Raw genomic sequence first — 21,251 nt, 5'->3', positions numbered from 1 at the left:
AAGGGGGGATTAAGAAAGCAAATTGGTTCAAAATATGTTTAAAGGGATATCACGTGATTAAAAATAAAACCTGAAAACTAGAAGCCCTACTTATGTAGTCATTATGTATTGATCACATTATTAAGATTCTTACATGGCCCCCTTTGTCAACATGAATGGATCTGGTTCATCAGTGAGGCAATAAAAAAATGAATAAAAAGGGTAAAGTATGGCTTGAAAATCAAAGGGGGGGGGGGGGCTGGTGTCGGGGAGTCTTCTCTTCTGGTGGAGCTGTATGCAGTGTGCTCTTCTGGAGGAGCTCTATTCAGTGTGCTCTTCTGGTGGAGCTGTATGCAGTGTGCTCTTCTGGAGGAGCTGTATGCAGTGTGCTCTTCTGGTGGAGCTGTATGCAGTGTGCTCTTCTAGTGGAGCTGTATGCAGTGTGCTCTTCTGGAGGAGCTGTATGCAGTGTGCTCTTCTGGTGGAGCTGTATGCAGTGTGCTCTTCTGGTGGAGCTGTATGCAGTGTGCTCTTCTAGTGGAGCTGTATGCAGTGTGCTCTTCTGGTGGAGCTGTATGCAGTGTGCTCTTCTAGTGGAGCTGTATGCAGTGTGCTCTTCTGCAGTGTGCTCTTCTGGTGGAGCTGTATGCAGTGTGCTCTTCTGGTGGAGCTGTATGCAGTGTGCTCTTCTGGTGGAGCTGTATGCAGTGTGCTCTTCTGGTGGAGCTGTATGCAGTGTGCTCTTCTGGTGGAGCTGTATGCAGTGTGCTCTTCTGGTGGAGCTGTATGCAGTGTGCTCTTCTGGTGGAGCTGTATGCAGTGTGCTCTTCTGGTGGAGCTGTATGCAGTGTGCTCTTCTGGTGGAGCTGTATGCAGTGTGCTCTTCTGGTGGAGCTGTATGCAGTGTGCTCTTCTGGTGGAGCTGTATGCAGTGTGCTCTTCTGGAGGAGCTGTATGCAGTGTGCTCTTCTGGTGGAGCTGTATGCAGTGTGCTCTTCTGGTGGAGCTGTATGCAGTGTGCTCTTCTGGAGGAGCTGTATGCAGTGTGCTCTTCTGGTGGAGCTGTATGCAGTGTGCTCTTCTGGTGGAGCTGTATGCGGTGTGCTCTTCTGGTGGAGCTGTATGCAGTGTGCTCTTCTGGAGGAGCTGTATGCAGTGTGCTCTTCTAGTGGAGCTGTATGCAGTGTGCTCTTCTGGAGGAGCTGTATGCAGTGTGCTCTTCTAGTGGAGCTGTATGCAGTGTGCTCTTCTGGAGGAGCTGTATGCAGTGTGCTCTTCTGGTGGAGCTGTATGCAGTGTGCTCTTCTGGAGGAGCTGTATGCAGTGTGCTCTTCTAGTGGAGCTGTATGCAGTGTGCTCTTCTGGAGGAGCTGTATGCAGTGTGCTCTTCTGGTGGAGCTCTATTCAGTATGCTCTTCTAGTGGAGCTGTATGCAGTGTGCTCTTCTGGAGGAGCTGTATGCAGTGTGCTCTTCTGGTGGAGCTGTATGCAGTGTGCTCTTCTGGAGGAGCTGTATGCAGTGTGCTCTTCTGGATCTCTGTTCAGGGTGCTCTTTTGGTGAAGCTAATTCAAGCATTCAAAATTCTAAAAGGTATTGACAATGTCAACCCAAGGGATTTTTTTGACCTGAAAAAAGAAACAAGGACCAGGGGTCACAAATGGAGATTAGACAAAGGGAAATTGCACTTTTTTACACAGAGAATCGTGAGGATCTGGAATCAACTCCCCAGTAATGTTGTTGAAGCTGACACACTGGACACTGGGATCCTTCAAGAAGCCGCTTGATGAGATTCTGGGATCAATAAGCTACTAACAACCAAACGAGCAAGATGGGCCGAATGGCCTCCTCTCGTTTGAAAACTTTCTTATGTTCTTATGTTCTTATGAGCTGTATTCAGTGTGCTCTTTTGGTGGAGCTGTATTCAGTGTGCTCTTCTGGTGGAGCTCTATTCAGTGTGCTCTTGTGGGCTCCTTTCATTAGAGATGAACCCCTTAACCTGTCTCACCGGTGGTTATTCTCTGAGCACATTGTTTTTACAGCTTGCTGCTGAGCCTGACTGAAGGCACAGGCCTCTGAAATAATAAGCTGACACAGTGACAGCGAGCCTTGCACAGACGGGAGGAAATCCTCAGCCAGTTCTCACACTTCACTTCAGCCTTCAGTCTTTTTGTAGTGAGGCAGGAACAGGTTTCCTAGCTGGGGAGTAGAGTTTAAAGGCACAGATCTCTGACACAGTGGAGATGTTAGTAATGCTTGGTATGGCAGTGCAGCATGTTTAACTTCATTTTTCTGGCCTGTTTGCTCAACACTGAAAGTGAAACTGCAGAGATTCTCCTTGTCAAGGGCTTGTACAAGCGCCACCTGCTACCCTTTATAGCTCTGCTTTCCATTCAGGCAGACGATCATCTATCATTAAACACACACTGAGTCTGTGTGAATGTACCGTAGAGCAGGGCAGGAATGCACGCCCGGGACCCACTCCATTACAGGCATTTCAAGGATTGGATTCCCTGGTGGGGTGGGGTGGGGGGGACATCTGCCACAAGTGAAAGGGCCTGTGTCTCATTCCAGCTTTTTTCTATTTTTTTTTAATTTAGTAATTGCCAATTATTTTATTTTTGTCTCCCAATTTGGCACATCCAATTATTTTTAGTCTCAGCTGACCGCTACCACCCCCGCGCTGACTCAAGAGCTGCGAAGATGAACACACACTATCTTCCGAAGCTTGTGCCGTCAGCCGATGGCTTTTTTTCACAGTGCAGACTCAGCATGCAGCCACCTCAGAGCGACAGCGTCTTAGGACAATGCAGCTCTGGGCAGTTTACAGGCAAGCCCGCCGGCGCCCGTTCAGACTACAGGGGTCATGGTGCGCTGTGAGCTGAGGACAGCCTGGCCGACCTAAGCCCTCCCCACCTGTGTGACGCTCAGCCAATTGTGCACTGCCCCAAATCATATGTCAATACAGCTTCGGTTGCTTTTAAATGAGCAGTGATTGGGTGGCGGTTTATCAGCAGGACAGCATTAGAAATGGAGGGAATGGAACACAGGTAGTTTATTACGTTTGGCATAATCTGCAGGAACCTCCACCCAAAAAGAGTTTCCTGATTTTATTGAACATGTTTTATTATGGAGCAGTGAATTTCATATTTCAAGATAATAGCTCTTTGGCTGTTGCTCTAAATCAGTAGACACTTAATGTAGTCCTCGTAATGAAGTCCAGTAAGATCTATCTACAGGATGCACCACATGGAGGTCCCAGAGGCACAGGCAAGGACACATTCTCATACATACCAACACTGAACATGTGATCTGGACGAGATCCTCTGTCACAATCATGGGACGCAATTCACACGTCCTCGTCGCTCAAGCTCGGATTCTCTACACTGTTTGTTTGAGGGCGTGTTCTTTGTTGAGCTCTGATTCTCTACACTGTGCGTTTGAGAACGTGTTCTTTGTTGAGCTCTGATTCTCTACACTGTGTGTTTGAGGGCGTGTTCTTTGTGGAGCTCTGATTCTCTACACTGTGTTTGAGAGTGTGTTCTTTGTTGAGCTCTGATTCTCTACACTGTGTGTTTGAAGACGTGTTCTTTGTTGAGCTCTGATTCTCTACACTGTGTATTTGAGGGCGTGTTCTTTGTTGAGCTCTGATTCTCTACACTGTGTGTTTGAAGACGTGTTCTTTGTGGAGCTCTGATTCTCTACACTGTGTGTTTGAGGGCGTGTTCTTTGTTGAGCTCTGATTCTCTACACTGTGTGTTTGAGGGCGTGTTCTTTGTTGAGCTCTAATTCTCTACACTGTGTGTTTGAGACCGTGTTCTTTGTTGAGTTCTGATTCTCTACACTGTGTGTTTGAGAACGTGTTCTTTGTTGAGCTCTGATTCTCTACACTGTGTGTTTGAGGGCGTGTTCTTTGTGGAGCTCTGATTCTCTACACTGTTTGTTTGAGGGCGTGTTCTTTGTTGAATTCGGATTCTCTACACTGTGTGTTTGAAGACGTGTTCTTTGTTGAGCTCTGATTCTCTACACTGTGTATTTGAGGGAGTGTTCTTTGTTGAATTCGGATTCTCTACACTGTGTGTTTGAAGACGTGTTCTTTGTTGAGCTCTGATTCTCTACACTGTGTATTTGAGGGAGTGTTCTTTGCTGAGTTCTGATTCTCTACACTGTTTGTTTGAGAGCGTGTTCTTTGTTGAGCTCTGATTCTCTACACTGTGTTTGAGAGCGTGTTCTTTGCTGAGCGCTGATTCTCTACAGTGTGTTTGAGAGCGTGTTCTTTGCTGAGTTCTGATTCTCTACACTGTGTTTGAGAGTGTGTTCTTTATTGAGCTCTGATTCTCTACACTGTGTTTGAGGGCGTGTTCTTTGCTGAGCTCTGATTCTCTACACTGTGTTTGAGGGCGTGTTCTTTGTTGAGCTCTGATTCTCTCACTGTGTTTGAGAACGTGTTCTTTATTGAGCTCTGATTCTCTACACTGTGTGTTTGAGGGCGTGTTCTTTGCTGAGTTCTGATTCTCTACAGTGTGTTTGAGAGTGTGTTCTTTGCTGAGCTCTGATTCTCTACACTGTCTGTGCTGGCAGGTGTCAGAGCGGCTGAGCCAGCCGGGTGTGGCGATTGGCTTGGCCTGGACCCCCATGGGAGGGGAAATCATGTTCGTCGAGGCCAGTCGCATGGAGGGGGAGGGCCAGCTGACTCTGACGGGACAGCTGGGCGATGTCATGAAGGAGTCGGCCCATCTCGCCATCAGCTGGCTCCGGAGCAATGCCAAGACCTACCACCTGACCAACGGTACGTGAGTAACCGGCGGGGGGGGCAAGGCAACAGTAATGTGCACTACAATGAGCTGCAACCACAGTCTTTTCACAACGGGCGCAGAAAAACAGAGGTTCTATTTTTATTGCATTTAGCAACCTGGCATTGTCTTTTATTCTGTGTGTCAGTGGGTGCAGTGCTGGCTGAAGGTTGAGGGGCATTTGTCAGCCGGCTTTCCTGGCTTTTATCAAAATGTTTCTGCCGTAGCTTCAGGGCTAGCTGCAAAATGAAGTCCCTCTGAGTGATTGTGTTACCGGTGCACTCCTTGTACAAAACTAAAGCGTTGATGGCTGCCAGGTCCAAAACATTATAAAAAAACATCCACAGGCCACCTGCGAGAACCACCTTTGACAGAATACAGCCGTGCCATTTGATCCTGTATATCCACACCGTACTTTGTTGCATTGTAAAATGCAACAGTCTCTGGCTTTTGTGTAGCATCAGTCATGATTTGAGCAGAGAGCTTAGAATAAGCGCTTTTATTTGTTTTATTTATTCTTTTTTTTTACACCTGTACACACTCAGGGTGGCACAGTCGTCTGCCTGAGGAGTGGAGTGGAGTGCAGGGGGGCTCGCACGGCTTGAGCTGTTGGTGGTAACTCTATTCAGAGGACAAGCAGATGAGAAAAAAGTAGCGGAGCTATATCACACTGCAGGACAAGCAGATAGTATAGCTATATCACACTGTATTGTGATTCAATGTGTATATTTTGTGACAACTGCTAATAAAATAAATAATAATATATGATGTATAGAATGGCTTTCATTAGTGTTTCAGCACTCGACAGGAGTATATAACACAGGAGTATCTTTCACAGTGACTTTGATTTTATTACAAAGCCTAAATTGTCGGCTATATTGTATTGATTTCAGTATGCCGCATAAACTGTGCGTCTGGTGGTTGCATATGCAAGTACTGATAACTTATTCATTTTTACGATTCTGCAGCTGAAACAGTGTATGGGTAATTAATTCAAATATTTAGTAACACTTAAGAATGGACATGCACAAGATATTCACATAGGCAGAGATATTTAAATTTGAATTGCAAAAGCCATTCAAAAAGCAGCTTTTGTTTTAGATTTAGATTTGTCTACTAATTGTTTTGCGCCTCTAGTAATACATTTAAAAAAAAAACAAAAAAAAACCACTGTTAGTCTCTGTTTCATACCTTCATAGTTTGCCTTTCTAAAATTGTAAACCTTAGCTTTAGTCATTACTTTTTAGGTTTTAAAAAGCACTTAAAATGAGACCATGTTGTGATCTAAGTTTGCCAATGGTTCTCTGACCTCTGTGTTAGTTATTCTGTCTTCATTATTTGAAAAGACTAAATCAAGGCATGCCTCCCCTCTAGTCAGTGCCTTGACAGATTGTGTTAGGAAGCAGTCATTTGTCATTTCCACTATTTCAATTTTGTCTGTTGTGCTCCCAACTGGGTTTCCCCATTTTATATGGGGGAGGTTGAAATCCCCCATCAGTATGGCTTCTCCTTTGCTACTCGCATTTCTAATGTTATTGTATAACAGATTATTTTGCTCGGTGCCTGAATTTGACGGTCTATAGAATGCCCCTATTATTATGCCCTTTGTATTTTTGTCCATTATTCTGACCCATATTGATTCTGGTTGTTCTTCCAGGTTTAACATCTGGGATTCAAGACTGTTTTTGATGTATTTAGCACTACCCCACCACCTCCTCTGTCCTGCCTGTCTTTCCTATACAGTGTATACTCACTAATATTATGTTCGTCTCCATCAAGTTTCTGTAACACCTATCACATCGTAGTTACTTGTTATTGCAGTAACTTCAAGTTCTAACATTTTGTTTCTGAGTCTTCTAGCATTTAGATGAATACATTTAATGGCTGTCTTAACTGAGTTGTTGCCCTTGTTTTGACGTAGTCTCCGTTCTGTTTTTTTGTTGATTTCTCCCCCCTTCCTTTCTAGTTTAAATGCTTCTGAACCTCCTCAAGGATATGTTCTCAGAGTAGATTGGTTCCCTTTTTATTTAAGTGCAGTCTGTCCTGCCTATATAGATAGTCCTTGATGTAGAATGTGGTCCAGTGTTCAAGATAGGAGAAGCCTTCCTGTGTACACCACGATTTCAGCCATGCATTTTGATTATGTATTTCCAGCTGTCTGTATGCTCCTTTGCAAGGTGCCGGCAGTATCCCAGAAAATACCTTGTCTTGTCTTTTAATTTCCTTCCTAGCTCTCTGAATTTGTTTTGCAGGTATTTTGGTCTGTCTCTTCCAACGCTGTTTGTACGACTGCTACTGGGTCATCTAATGTTGGTTCTAGGAGCCTCTCCACGTTCTCAGTGATGTGCGTGACAGAAGCTCCTGGAAGGCAGCACGGTGTTGTGTGTTTGTTGTTATGACAGTATTATGACACTTTTCTCATTATAAAGATGTTCACACTTGGTTACAGCGAGGCAGTTCTTGTTTTCACACTGGAAGGTATTAAAGCTGCTCCTCTCTGTTCTCCTCCAGCCTCCGGGAATTTCGATCTCCTTGACAACACCGACATCCACCTGCACTTCCCTGCCGGCGCCGTCACCAAGGACGGCCCCTCTGCCGGGGTCACCATAGTGACCTGCCTGGCCTCTCTGTTCAGCGGGCGGCTGGTGCGCTCCGACCTGGCGATGACCGGGGAGATCACCCTGCGGGGGCTGGTGCTGCCGGTGAGTACCATGCCCTCTCATCGCTGTGCTTTCAGTTAGGAAGGGAAACTGAGGAGGTCTTTTTTTTTGTTGTGGTTGCAAAGCAATCCAAAATACAGGGAGAGTTTTGCTTGAAAATGTCCCAGCAATTTTCCAGCGTGACTCATTCAGTACATTGGCAGTGTTTGCTCTGGTTCTACAGCGTGCAGTTGTTGAATACATTGGGAGTGTTTTCTCTGGTTCTGTAGTGTTCACTCATGCAATACATTGGGAGTGTTTGCTCTGGTTCTGCAGCGCATACTCATTCAATGTGTTGGGAGTGTTTGCTCTAGTTCTGCAGCGTGCACTCATTCAATACATTGGGAGTGTTTGCTATTGCAATTAGCTTAAAGAAATTTACAGACCTGTAACGCATACACCAGATAGCATGATTGTACATGTCTTTGTTATGCATGGATTGTTGCACTGTAACAGTGTATTTAGAACAATTTGCACAGGAGCAAATGTATTTCTTCGGAGGATAAGCATGTCTTCAGCGTTTACTCTGCAGTTGCATCACAATTTAAACATGTCCTCAGTCACTCCAGGAGGTCACAGGTGTGTTTTGACAGCTGCTCATATCAAGAAGTAGCCGAGTTTTCCAAGCGTCACACTCCCACATGGATGATACAGGCAGCAAGTCTGAATAAGTTGTAGTATTACTAATGTAGTTATTGGGTAACACTGATTGATTGCATCATAGCTTTCCTATTAAAGGGTTACCTATGAATTATTTCCTAATTACTATTTAGCTACAAGTGTCTTGCCTTTTCTAATGAAATCCCCTAGTAGATCTATTTTAATAATGATGGTACAGTTTTGTTAATGTATTTAATTGTCATTAGAGACTGAGGCTAGTTCTTCACACAACTTACATTATTGAAGGCTGTTTATTGAGGTCACAGAACTGACACGGCCAGTGTAGTGAAGTCTATCCTGGGAATCACATGGGATCTGATATCCAAGCTGTATGTAGGACACTGTGGCTGACTTTCATAATCACTGACATCTGCTTTTTTGTCTGGAAACACGTGTGATTTTGTTTACTTCCCAGTACCATGTTGTTGTTTCTACATTAAAGTGCGGTCTCTATTTCCCCGATGTGTTCAGGAGCAGTACATTTGAAATTGTTTAAAATGTCTCCATCATGCACCCTGGCTGGATGCACAGGTGTCTATGTGAACACAGCAGCCTGCCATATGTTTGCAACGTGCCATGCGCCCGGATGATCAAGTTTCTTTGTTGTGTTTTAAATAGGTGGGAGGAATTAAGGATAAGGCTTTAGCTGCACACAGAGCGGGATTAAAGCGAATTATAATTCCGAAAAGAAACGAGAAGGACCTGGAGGAAATCCCGGCCACTGTGCGAGCGGATCTGGATTTCGTCATGGCAGGTTGTCTGGATGAAGTGCTTAACGCTGCTTTCGACGGAGGATTCCCAGCGACGAGCAGACATGATCTCCTGAACAGCAAACTCTGAACAGCTCACCGTGCCCTCCGAGCCTCATCGCACCAACCCATACAGCTCACCCTGCCCCTCCAAGCCTCATCACACCAAACCATACAGCTCACCCTGCCCTCCGAGCCTCATCACACCAAGCCATACAGCTCATCCTGCCCTCCGAGCCTCATTACACCAAACCATAAAGCTCACCCTGCCCTCCGAGCCTCATCACACCAAACCATACAGCTCACCCTGCCCTCCGAGCCTCATTACACCAAACCATACAGCTCACCCTGCCCTCCGAGCCTCATCACACCAAACCATAGAGCTCATCCTGCCCTCCGAGCCTCATCACACCAACCCATACAGCTCACCCTGCCCTCCGAGCCCCATAACACCAAACCATACAGCTCACCCTGCCCTCCGAGCCTCATCACACCAGTAATATTTAAAGAAGCGTTGGCATTAAATGATCTGGCCATCAGATAATTCACTAAATAAAGGTACATTTTGGCAGGGTGACAAGGAATTAAATTTTTACCTTCCAGCATTGATTAAAGTCTTCAGTATTGGCACAAAACATTGATCGCCTTGATCTCTGATCACAAAACTGTTCAGTTATTACTATTGTGTGTACACTCCTACTTAAACAATAAAGGGACATGTAAGCTAGATAATGCATTTGAAAAGGCTTTTCTTAAATTTTAATGGATGGAACATCCTGTGCACCTTGTTTTGTCGTAGTGCCTACATATCACAATAATGTATCTAGGGGCAGTGAGGCCATTACCTTTCACCTTCAGTTGTGTCAAATTCTGAATTTACCATAAAATGGTAGGAAGGCCTTTGTCTTTATCGAAAGAGAAGGGTAACGTTGTCAGAGATGCTCTTTCTGTATGGAGACATGTCTGGTGGATCAGATGCAAGTTATTAATACTACATTGGTAATTCTGTTGGAGGGCTGTGATATAATCATGTAATGAATTCTAGCGGTTTAACTGCAAGTTGTTAAAATGTTACTTTTAGATGGGGGGATAATAAAGGGCAATGTATCTTAGTTCCATTGCGGAGCCATTGTCTTATAATGTGACCATTAACAATGCAGCACTTATATGGAACCATTTTGGAAAACAGATTAACTGACTAATGCAATTAAGCTGTTGCAGATGTGAGCCATCAATAAAGCTGTATTCCTTGCACATGTGTGGGTCTGTATTTGCTTGCTATTTTGTGCACTCGACAGAGAAATCTACCTGTATGTGCACTTACAATTTGACATTTTTATTGGAATACACATTTGTGACATGCAAATCAAGATGAGGGCCATCATAAGAAAATAAAACACACGCAGTGCTGACATTAAATAGTCCATTCTGATTCTTGTATACAGCAAAAGGTTTACTGCAGGTATTATTGTATAAATGCAAGTTTCATAACCCATTCATTGTTGTCTGAATGTAAAACAAATGCAACTTACTGCATAATATGAAAATCCTTTGATGTTTGTGCTGTAGTCCATAAAGCTCAGGCACAAGGTATGTAATGTCAAGTCTTGAGTGAGTTTGTGGACAAAATGGAGAAAACACACAAGAAGCTACCAGAAACAAATTCCATTATTACTGTTATGCATCTGTTACATGGAAGAAGTAAAACAAATCAATACAAAAATAAGCCATTTGAATTACTTCAGTCCTGGAAGCAGGTTTCAGATGGTACCCTTTTCTTTTTGATTTCTACTGCAAACTGTCTGGTGCTTGAGGACACATCTCACGTCTTGGTCACTAATCCAAAAAGCAAGGGAGCACTGGACATTAGTGCAGATTAGAACAGGCAGAACAGCAGTCACTCATTTCAAACACGGTTCAGTGGAGACAGCCTGCACAAGCTCACTTCAGAGACGGTTCAGTGGGGACAACTTATACAATCTCATTTCAGACATGGTTCAGTGGGGACAGCCTGCACAAGCTCCCTTGGTGCATCTATTTTGCTCTGCAATAAATCAGACTCCAACAAACAATGACTAAAAAGAAAAAGGCCCTAGGACAGAAAGACTATAGAAACATTTGACTTTATTATAAATACAAATAAACCACTGAAAATATGAAGAACAAAACTGCTATTTGTTACGTTATTTCTTAAGTGGCAATAACAAAACTTACAAAGAGTCTTGGCTATAATGAACACAATTAAAGATTAGCAATACAAATAGATCTTAAATCTGTAAGAACTGCCAATATGAAAATCTAGTTTATCTCAATGCTTGTGTATGGCTTTCAATTACAGCATATTATGGTTTGTTTAATTGAACAGTTTTACTTACTTTCCCCACCTGTCTGTATTAGTCATATTCTTGTCAGTAATGTAGCTCCAACAAAAGAAGCAATGTTTATAATACTGAATTTTTCATTAAACAAAAAAAAAGTCACAGAACCTATTTTTGTAGCCATATGTTATTGCTGAGAGATACCTTAATGTTTTTTCTTAATGAAACTGGACAAGAAATGCTAAAAGATTAACTATATTAGCCTCTGCTTTACTTAAAAAGACAGCATTGATTAAAGGCGCCTTGAGCAACCAATCAACCACTGTAACACATAAAACATTAAAAAAAAAATCTAAATTGCTCAGCCAAAACATAATATACTGTACCAAGCCAGATTTACAAAAACAAAAATGTGCCCTGTATCAACAGTACATATCAGGAATAGCACTAAAACGGTTACCAAGAAGAATAAAGTTATTTCCGTATTTTCCAACTAGCTGTCAGAACCTAAACAAAAAAAAACTCTTACTGGAAGGGAAATGTACGGCTACATCCATTTGAAAATAAAATGTAAAAAATAATAAGTGTTTGTGGGACAGCAAAATAAATCACATCAGTTAAGTAATGACCAAAAGTATGAAAAATAAATTTAAATGTATTTAATGGAAAACAAACAAAACTAAAAAAAAAAAAAAAGTTATTAAAAAATATCAATACACAGAAATACAAAGAGCAGCAATACTATGTAGTGTGACCAGAGAGGAACAGTGACTTGAAATGGTACTGCCCAGCCTGGCTGGTCAAGGAAAGAAAAAAACATTATTATCTACAACACTGAAGTTCATTCAGAAATTACAAGCTTTTATAGCTTGTGTTTTTGTTTTGTTTTTTGTTTTTTAGTATTTATTTTATTACAAAAGTTGCCCATTTAGGGTAGGTATCAGTGGTTTACAGAAGGTGTTTTATACATTAGTGTTATCAGATGCAGCTCATTTTTTTCAGCCAACATTTTAAACCTTGAGCCCAAACCATCTAGAAAAACAGGGGTTACACTTGGCAGTGAATGTCAATAAATGTCTTTTCCTCAAAATCTACTTGAAATGTGATACTAGAACTGTTAGAATTGCTCTAAAACAAACAAACAAACATTCACCCGCTGCATCAGCACATTGAGATTGTAACGTTTATGCCTAGATTTCCATTCTCAGCAAAAAGCTGTGCAATGCTAGTGTCGAAAACCAGACAGTCGCTGTTCATGATCGCAGTGGCGATCCCCTCGTGGATTGAGCGAGGCGTTGCTTCCCAGGTCAGCCGCCGGCGATGACCATTCAGCTCGAGTCGGTAGGCAAAGTTTTCTGCCTGCTTGCGTGTTCCAATCAACTGGACGATAGCAAAGAACTGCTGGTGGCCATCATATTTTTCCTGTTTCTCCAAGACCAACATAAAGTGGAACCCAAAACAGGACTGCATCATAACCCAGTCGACTGCTCCTGGAAGATTAATGTCTGTGGCCAGAAAGACAATGTCTTCCCCTTGTAACGTTGTTATAGACTTGTGTTGATGCATCAAATGAGGCATGACGGCATCCAGGGAGCCCTGCCATTTACACGAGGCTCCAGGACAAGGGCAAGAATAAGGCCTGAACTCGCAAAGCTCTTCGTGGTCCGCTTTCTCTGTGTGTGGCAACGTTATCTCACATCCTGAAGAGGCGTATTTACAAGGAAACAGTACAGAGTTGGCCACCTTTTCCATAGCCAGGTTCCGAATGGAGCCCAGTGGGCCTCGACATGTTGGACAGCACGTGAGCTTCGGGCGACAGTTGCTGCAAACCAGATGCCCGCTCTGGCACTGAAGAATGGGTGGCAGTACATAGTCAAAACAGACAGGACACTCAAAGAGACTGGCCAAGTCATTGTTGGAAGCTGTGGTGCCCTGCAGCGCGGGCACCCTCTGTGATGGAGCACACTTCGATGTACCTGTTGGGAGTGCTGTGGCAGTCTGGCGACTCATTTCTGCAAACAAAAATAAGCAACAAAAACAGTGATCAGTAAAAACTGGGTTTCTACTACAATCCATCTGCACAAGTATTTCTTCACATGCAAGTAAAATGCGGCTTTCAAACACATTCTATGTAATTGGATTGGTTTTTGCTTGCTCTGGGTTTGGAGGAATATAAAGTAATATATTGACTGAAGATCTTTGTATAAAGTAGACAACATTAACAGAGCATTACTGAATTAGCTAACTTGAGTACAGTATTACATCAATTTTATTTGTATACAGCACCTATCCTGTAAAACATCTCAAAACACTGTTCATAGCTTTACATTAAAATCACATTGCAAGTTACATAAAAAAAAATGACTACTACATTAAAAAACCACATTAGAAAAAGCATTTAAAAACAAAGCCATTTTAAAAGACTCAATGCAAAAGCCATAACAATATATAAATACATCAGAAACATCCATTATAATAAAAAAAACTTAATTATCAAAAGCCAAGAAAAATAAGTGTGTTAAGTAGTGCTGGGACAAATAGCCGAACAAATATTTTTTGACATGCATTCGGATACAGAAAAAAAAAAAATCAGACAATTGACTTAGCTAGAAAATGGCAAAAATACCTTGTACTTATTTACAGCCTCACCAGAAGTTGCATGACAGTTTGAAAAATGGCAAATGAAAAAGAGCTCCGTGTGATGCGAGACATATTAAAAAAAAAAACACACACACACACACAATACAGGATCAACAGCAACTCGAGCCTCTATTTAAAAGTTTTAGGCAGCAAAAATGGAAACAAACCAGATTATGCGTATGCACAGTGTTCTCTATGGAAGGCCATCTGGGTCAAAAAAACTTTGTGCTTCTTTAGAGAGAGTCAATTTCACGGGTCAGAATAAAGGCAAGCATGTCATTCTGAAATGTCTCACTTAAACAGTGCCCAACTTGCTGGAAATGTTGTGTAGTAATTTTTATATAGATGGTATATATTATATATGTTTTGTTGCAACTTTCTGTTATGTGGAATGTATGAGAACCAAAAATGGTGAGTTTTTTTACCCTGCATTTTACAACACCATTTCCACCTTTTTTACTTTTTGTGAAAGGTGAGAACGAATTTTGGCAATATTATGTAGATGGTAAAAAGATGATTTAACCACCGATGAGACTTGCGCCTCAAAACTAAGCCCCAAATTCTAAAACAACTCTCAAATTCCTGGCTGAGGTTGATAGCTATATCACGGCCACAGGACATCACAGATAGTGATGTAGTTTGGAGTTGTTTCCTACTGTCGACAAATAGAAACTCAGTCTTGTTGGAATTCAGCTGTAGGAAGTTGTTAGATCATCCAAACAGCAATATTACCCAAGCAGGCTGATAACCTTGAGTCAGTACTCATGTAACCAGGGGTTAATTCCATATAGAGTTGTGTATCATCCACATAAGAGTGGAAATTCAATCCATGCTCTCTAACTACGCTACCTAATGAGAGCATATATAGACTGAAATGAAGAAGGCCAAGGACTGAATCAGAGAAATGTAGAGAAACATAACATTGCAGCAACATGTCTTAGCCGATCACACCTGGCATGCTGCAGTATAAACACCACACTGTGAAATATGAGCATTTGGTCACGTCGATGACAATACAGATCGTGAAGGAGAAGTCAGGTCTAATTGTCAGAATCTACCAAGACTAAAGTGAGGAAGCATACAGTCTAGTGTTTATTTATTTTTTAGATATATAGTATTATGGGATTTTTTAACATTAACTGAGCTTGTGTGTGTGCTTGCATGGATTGCCAAATATTGTCTATGCATGGTAAGTACAATGACAGTAAGTACATTAAGATGCAGGGCCTGAAATACTGCAGTTATTTAGCCTTGCACTCTGTCTCCTGTCAAAACCCACCAGTGCCAGTCTAGAAGAAAAGTGGAGCCTGTAAACTGAAGCATGATGCCAGGATTGTCAACACTGTCACCAAGAGAAACTCACAAGGGTTCAGGATGGAAATAAACACAAAAGAGAAATGCTAAATGAATCACACACACAGCTTTCACACAAATACCTCTCTGCCATACATTATACTGAGGAGAAACAGACAGACAGAAGCACAGCAGCATTCCAACTTCCTGCAAAACTCTTCCTGGATAACAAGCATGCTCATGTAATCCTGTATGTCCCACAGCGTCCGTGGGAGTTGGAGTTCAACAACATCAATCCTTTTGTGTTTGTTAACAAGTTCCGCATGTGAGAAAAAGATTGAGAAGAATGTTTTGCTATTCAAAATTTTCAACATGTGCTAAAAATGTCCTCAGCGAGTTTCAACACCACTGAAAATGAGCTCGAGATATGCCACAAACAAGCGTCGGAAAATCCAGGTAACAACATATTACATTAAGGACTCTAGCTACACAATATGTCCCGTATCACTTGATTCAGACTGAAATACAGCAGCTTATATAGGACTGTCTATTCATGTACTTGCATACTGCAAGCTACATTGCATTGTATGATTTCTATTACATTATCCCAGGCTATTTAAACTACTAACAAATTCAACTGGCAAACCAAGTTTTTGGTACAAAACTACTAAAAAAAGCAGAATTGAACAGCAATGTGATTAGGCCATGGGTGGCCTTATAAACTCCTTTGTTGGGCTATTGCCTTGTCTTTCTATTGTAGAAGTTCTTTGTTCAACCATGTGACTCTTAGTCACTTTGGGAAGATTTAGTGACAGAAGACACAGAAGGATTAGAAAAGTTACCTTTACTTGTGCTTGCTTTGTTTCCTGATAGGCATGTAAACAGTTCAAGGACTCCTTTCCATGAGTACAGACAATGTAATGTAGCTTTACCCGTCATGAGTAACTAAAGACTTCATTTTGTTTTCTACAGAAACAAAACACACCATAACAAAGGCCCCTCCTCATAAACCTCAATCTCAAGACATCCAATTCGAGATGCCTTGAGGGAGAGTGTGTGGAGTTCACTCTGCACGCAAACATTTGGAATAAAAACCTACTGCCGCCGTCACCACCACCACACAGAGGAAAAAACAAAACAAAAAAAAAACCCTGATTAACCCAAAGGGTGAGACCACTTTGCTCTTCTGTCTGTGGAATATGAACAGCCTTTGTGTCAATGTATATATATAAAATATGAAGAAAAAAGTTAGTTGCTCCTTGTTACTTAAATAGTGTTTAGAATTAACTTCATTCTTCCTTGAAAGTCCAGCCATAAAACAATACAGCCCATCTGCATTAGCCTTTGCTAAAGTACGGAGCAATGCAGCCTTGTGTACTGTGCAACCAGCAAAAAAGTTTCAAGCGTTCTCCACAACATTCTCCCACTCCCCTTGAGGAGTCACTGCTTGGGGTTGCATGGTTCATATTACATAGCACTGTGGCTCCACCTACAACTGTAACACAAGAGACAAAGAAACTGAGCTGAATGCTTCCAGTTTCAAGAGACCACCAGGCAAAGACTGACTGCTACAATGAGGAATAATATCCATTAAAAAAGGCTGACTGCTGAACTACTATTACATTTTCTTAAGACTTTTTAAAATTATAAAACATGTGACCCAAGGAACATGGCAATCCATGAACTAGTTACAAATAATGCAGCATTTAAAATTCTGGATGACTTATCAAACAGGAAACAAATCAAAACTAGGACATTTTTCACTTGCAACTAAAAATCTAAAACAAGGTTACAGTCAAAGTGAAACTAATGGAAAACTGTCCTGGTCCCCAGTGTGTAACAGTCAAACACAATCAGTTCATTACATTTTAATACCCAATCCAGAGGAATCCTGTTGTGGTGAATGACACTGCATGCTGGAGAGTCAGACAGCCCACCCGCCCCAGAAAGAAAAAAAACACACACATTTTCACTACTAAATACTTTTTAAAACATAGCTTCTGAACCATCAACAAAACAAGAGGGGACTTGTATGCCAGTGATGTGAAGCAGAGTGATAAACGTGATTTAAAGAGGAATGCATCAAAGAATGTATGACAGAAAAAAAAACAACACTGACAAAAGTAAAAAATTCTGTGTTGGCTTACAGATAAAGCTAGGCAGCATATCTCTTTTGTGCACATTATAGTACCACCAACTCTTTTTCAGCATAAGGCTACTGTTTTATACTGTAGTTAGAACAGACTGCATTGACAGGTACATGAACTAAACAGTGTAAAGCAAACAGGCAGCAAGAGCTTGTTTCCTTTACACTGTTTAGCTTATGTACCTGTCAATGCAGTCTGTTCTAACTACGGTATTGTTCATATTGTTCAGTTTGTTCACTTCACACATTCCACAGGTCCACAAAAGGGGCTTGGATACAAAGCAGCCTTTTACAGAACTCTCAGTCAGAACTGCCTGTCTTCTGAGAATATTACACTGTACTGGGGGGATTCGGGGTCCACATTTAAAACACAGATCAATTTAATGAAGAGAACACTAAAAGCAAACAGCTAGTTGCGATTCCCCTCTAGTAAAGAATTAATTCCTGACAGAGGTGCAGACAAGAACAAGAGAAAGAGGAAATTATAATTAATAAACAAACAAGAGATTTAATGCCTACTAAACAGGTTTTGTTTTATGTTTCAGCTGCTTAAGACCTGCGTGTCTGGACATGATACATTACTGTATGTAACTTCAGGGTACCAGTATGCACACTTCCTTCACTTCACCGTCACAGAGGTATCAAACAATAGCTGCAAAATTAACCATATTCTTCATGTCTGCTGGAATTGTGTACTGTGCTTTCTCAACATAGCATGACTAATTCACTGCTAGTCTGTAACAACAATTGAAGTGTATACTTCACTGTTGACACTTCATTAATTTACTGTTTTTGAAATGTAGGATTTTTTATTTCTATAAATATAAATTATACAAAATATACATTTATATAGATAGATGGGATAGTTACCTTGTACAATATTAATGAATAATAATGAATTCTGAATATGCATTTATCTAACAAAAAAGAACATTTCCATGCATGTATTACGAGGAATAATGATATATTCCATATATTGACCACTTTTATTGGATAAACACAACTCGGATGATTTTCGATAAACTAGAGCGCTAAATGGTTTCATTCAATCTAGTGACTGGAGAGCCATGACCCATCCATCTATCTGATTTGCTTTTTAGTCCATTACACTAGGCATTGACAGCAAGTGCTCCTGTACCTGGGCCAGAACCATGGCCAAAGTGTATGTAAATCTCCAAACAGGCTATCTTCTTACTACCAAGTGTCATTTCTCAAAAGATTCAATTTCAATATAGCTCCTGCTGACCCTCCTGTGGATTCAAGCAGGATGCCCATATTACCGCTATTCATTCAAAATTAATGCTTGGCCATACCCACAAATAATCAGGACGCTAAATTAAAATTACCACCCCCCCCCCCCCCCCCCCCCCCCCCCCCCCCCCCCCCCCCCCCCTATAATTATATTAGATAGATAGAAAGGACATTTAAATATATAAATTTATATATACTTATTTATTATAGATAGATAGATAGATAGATAGATAGATAGATATCATATTACAACTCCACGCCCCCTCTGAACTGGATGTCTTAAGTTTCAAATGAAAAAAGTCAAGACCAAGGCATTAAACCCCTAACTATAGTCGTAACGAGTCTAAATGTAGAGCAGAATGATACTGTACGTGCGTCTCCTCGCTACAGTACTCGTATTCGAGATTTAAAAACAAAGAAACAATCTAAAACAGAAGGACGGTCTTGCACTCAAGAGCAATAGTCTGCACAGCCGATCCAAGGCCTAGCTGACCTCCGCCATGTTGGACAACAGAAATCAAAACCGTAACCACACCGCTTACACAGCTGATCGATTCAAACCAAGACACACACTGGGTGGGATGTAGCGATACACGCGACCATAAAAAAATACGGTTATTTGTTCTCTTTAATAATGAAAGTGAAGCGGTTCCCTTACACTATATCAATACTAGACGCGGCTTTCTTGTCGTTCAGCACAGTACAGAGATGCATGGACACAAGACATACTGCACAGCCGATATCTTTTCAATTCCACATTAAGCATTTGCCGAACCTAGTTACGACAAGAAATTATCAAATTGCTTATAACTATCACATCTTTGAAAATGAGGTCACCTCGAATCTAAATACAAGAACAAAACACTGCTGGTGTCACAGCTGTGCCAAATCAATAAATACAAATCTAGGCCGCAAGCCCTCAAGCACACTGTTTAGCACAATGTAAAAGCAGCAGGTCGGGTTAAAGCAGATATTCTCACATAGACTTCTACACAAAATAAACAAACACCCGTAAATCACACAAGTGTATCCAAAACACGCCTTTTGTGCAGCTAGTAATGTAATGTTTAGCACTGGGCGAAACACCGGGGTCCGTGTGTTCCTTTAACTGAACACTCAAACACATCTGCAGTAAAACATAAACCCAGCACAACATTCATAAAACCTGGACTGCTAAAAACAGAAAATAATAACAACAACAACATATGCATATGTCGCAAGCGTAGGTTTCTATTTAAATGTATTATTAGTTATTATTTGTTTACCTTTTTCAGACATCATCAAGGCGATGACAAGCGCTCTGTAACACTAGGCTAGGGAACCCTTCCTTGTTCTTCAAATTAACTACGGCGTTGTTTTTAACTGTATTCCCAAAACCACTCGGTTGAAGTGTACCAAAAGACAACCGCTTACCTCTGTCAAAATGTGTTATTTTAATCCACCTCGGTGTTAAATATTTTATTCTTAAATGTTTTTTTTTTTTGGTTTCCACATTCACGCTACAGTTTATACAGAGACACTACCGCCGGGCTCGGACTCGCGCACTGGCTGTTTTTGAGATACTTCTCGTCTGGCGCGCGCTTTGAGAGCGTGGAGCCGGGGGGCGGGGGGGCGCGCTTCTGTCTTAGCAACCGTAACTAGACAACGTAACCCAGGCAGGTAGACAAACTCGCTTTCAGGTTTTGTTGCCAAGCAAATACCGTTTAAACATTTCAAGCGGATTAGGCAGGCCTAATCTTAACAATGTTGTTTATTGTGAAAAATGTGTGAAAAATGTGATGAAATGAAATATGTTCTAGAGACTGGGACAACTTTATATAAAATAATTCAGAACCACCTTTCATTAATTAGAAATAATAAAAAAAAAATGAATGAACCAACATTACAGCACTTCACCAGTCAAGGACATGACATCAATGATGTAAAGTTTGTAGTATTAGAATAGCTAAAATTAGACAATGTGACATATAGAAGAATAAAAGAAAGTAAATGGATAAATAGAATGAACTCAATTATGCCAGCGGGGCTCAACAGAAAAGAACGAACTAATTAACTCCAATAAATATATCAAAGTTAAAAATTATTAAATAAACAAAATTCATTTAAAAGTTGTGCATGCTGATGCGCTGGGGAGGCCAAATCCAGGCTGATCCTCAGAGCCAGCATTGCATGATAATATAAATGTATAATAATGTTATGTTTATATAGTATCTTTCATAGTGGACCACCACCACAAAACACTTTACATACAAGGCGTAATATATATATATATATATATATATATATATATATATATATATATATATATATATATATATATATATATAAAGTTTTATGTACTGCTTCAGGAGGTTGACATTTTTACCAGGTACTTTAATTGTTACTCAAATGTTTGAAAGAAACATACAATCCTGTTTCTGAATTTTCCGCAGATAAACTGGATGGAGATTGCCAAGATGTGCTGTATGAATGTCACCATGTTAATTTGTATAGAATAAGAACATTTGATTTTATATGCTGCTGCTTTCTTTATCCTCCTCTTCCTAACACTGCCATATGAACCTTCTGTTACTTATTCCTCGTGCAGTGTATCTGTGACCGAACTGCAGTGTGACAGGTGCGGACAGCCGCTGTAGGAATGCTTGCCTGACCCCATTTACTTACTAGCGCCAAGCTGGGTCACATAGTCAGAAACAAATTCCACCGAATTAACCTTTTCCCATTG

At 41.1% G+C, this 21,251-nt stretch overlaps 2 protein-coding genes across 4 annotated transcripts in view; one reads left to right on the top strand and one right to left on the bottom strand.

The window, feature by feature from the left end:
* lonp2 (lon peptidase 2, peroxisomal) overlaps positions 1–10,132 on the top strand; it is a 28,983-nt gene extending 18,851 nt beyond the window's left edge. Inside the window, exons 13-15 of the mRNA XM_041267713.1 lie at positions 4,559–4,766; positions 7,282–7,472; positions 8,748–10,132. Of these exons, the coding sequence (XP_041123647.1) occupies positions 4,559–4,766; positions 7,282–7,472; positions 8,748–8,969 (621 nt within the window). The 3' untranslated portion in view covers positions 8,970–10,132. The remainder of the gene's footprint in view (positions 1–4,558; positions 4,767–7,281; positions 7,473–8,747) is intronic.
* A 61-nt stretch (positions 10,133–10,193) lies between these two features.
* LOC121325280 (E3 ubiquitin-protein ligase SIAH1) lies at positions 10,194–20,077 on the bottom strand. Of its 3 annotated transcripts, none has more exons than XM_041267715.1 (2): positions 19,792–20,077; positions 10,194–13,208 (listed from the first exon to the last, which is right to left on the bottom strand). In XM_041267715.1, the coding sequence occupies exons 1-2, from the start codon at positions 19,805–19,807 to the stop codon at positions 12,358–12,360; spliced, it is 867 nt and encodes a 288-aa protein (XP_041123649.1). In that variant the 5' UTR covers positions 19,808–20,077; the 3' UTR covers positions 10,194–12,357. The 3 variants fall into 3 exon arrangements, with proteins under 3 accessions (XP_041123649.1, XP_041123651.1, XP_041123648.1); XM_041267717.1 differs by having other exon boundaries at positions 19,940–20,077; XM_041267714.1 differs by lacking the exon at positions 19,792–20,077 and adding an exon at positions 15,972–16,259.
* Positions 20,078–21,251: the final 1,174 nt, after the last annotated feature.

Source organism: Polyodon spathula, chromosome 13 (assembly GCF_017654505.1).
Source record: "Polyodon spathula isolate WHYD16114869_AA chromosome 13, ASM1765450v1, whole genome shotgun sequence".
Lineage (NCBI taxonomy): Eukaryota > Metazoa > Chordata > Actinopteri > Acipenseriformes > Polyodontidae > Polyodon > Polyodon spathula.
Note: the sequence above shows the minus strand (reverse complement) of the source record. Positions and strands in the feature narration are given on the sequence as shown.

Excerpts from the sequence above, each read along its gene's own strand:
- LOC121325280 (XM_041267714.1), bottom strand. The coding sequence starts at position 16,068 with ATGACGGGTAAAGCTACATTACATTGTCTGTACTCATGGAAAGGAGTC. Across the intron at positions 13,209-15,971 it reads CAAAGCAAGCACAAGTAAAG|AAATGAGTCGCCAGACTGCC; the intron begins GTAACTTTTCTA and ends TTTTGTTTGCAG.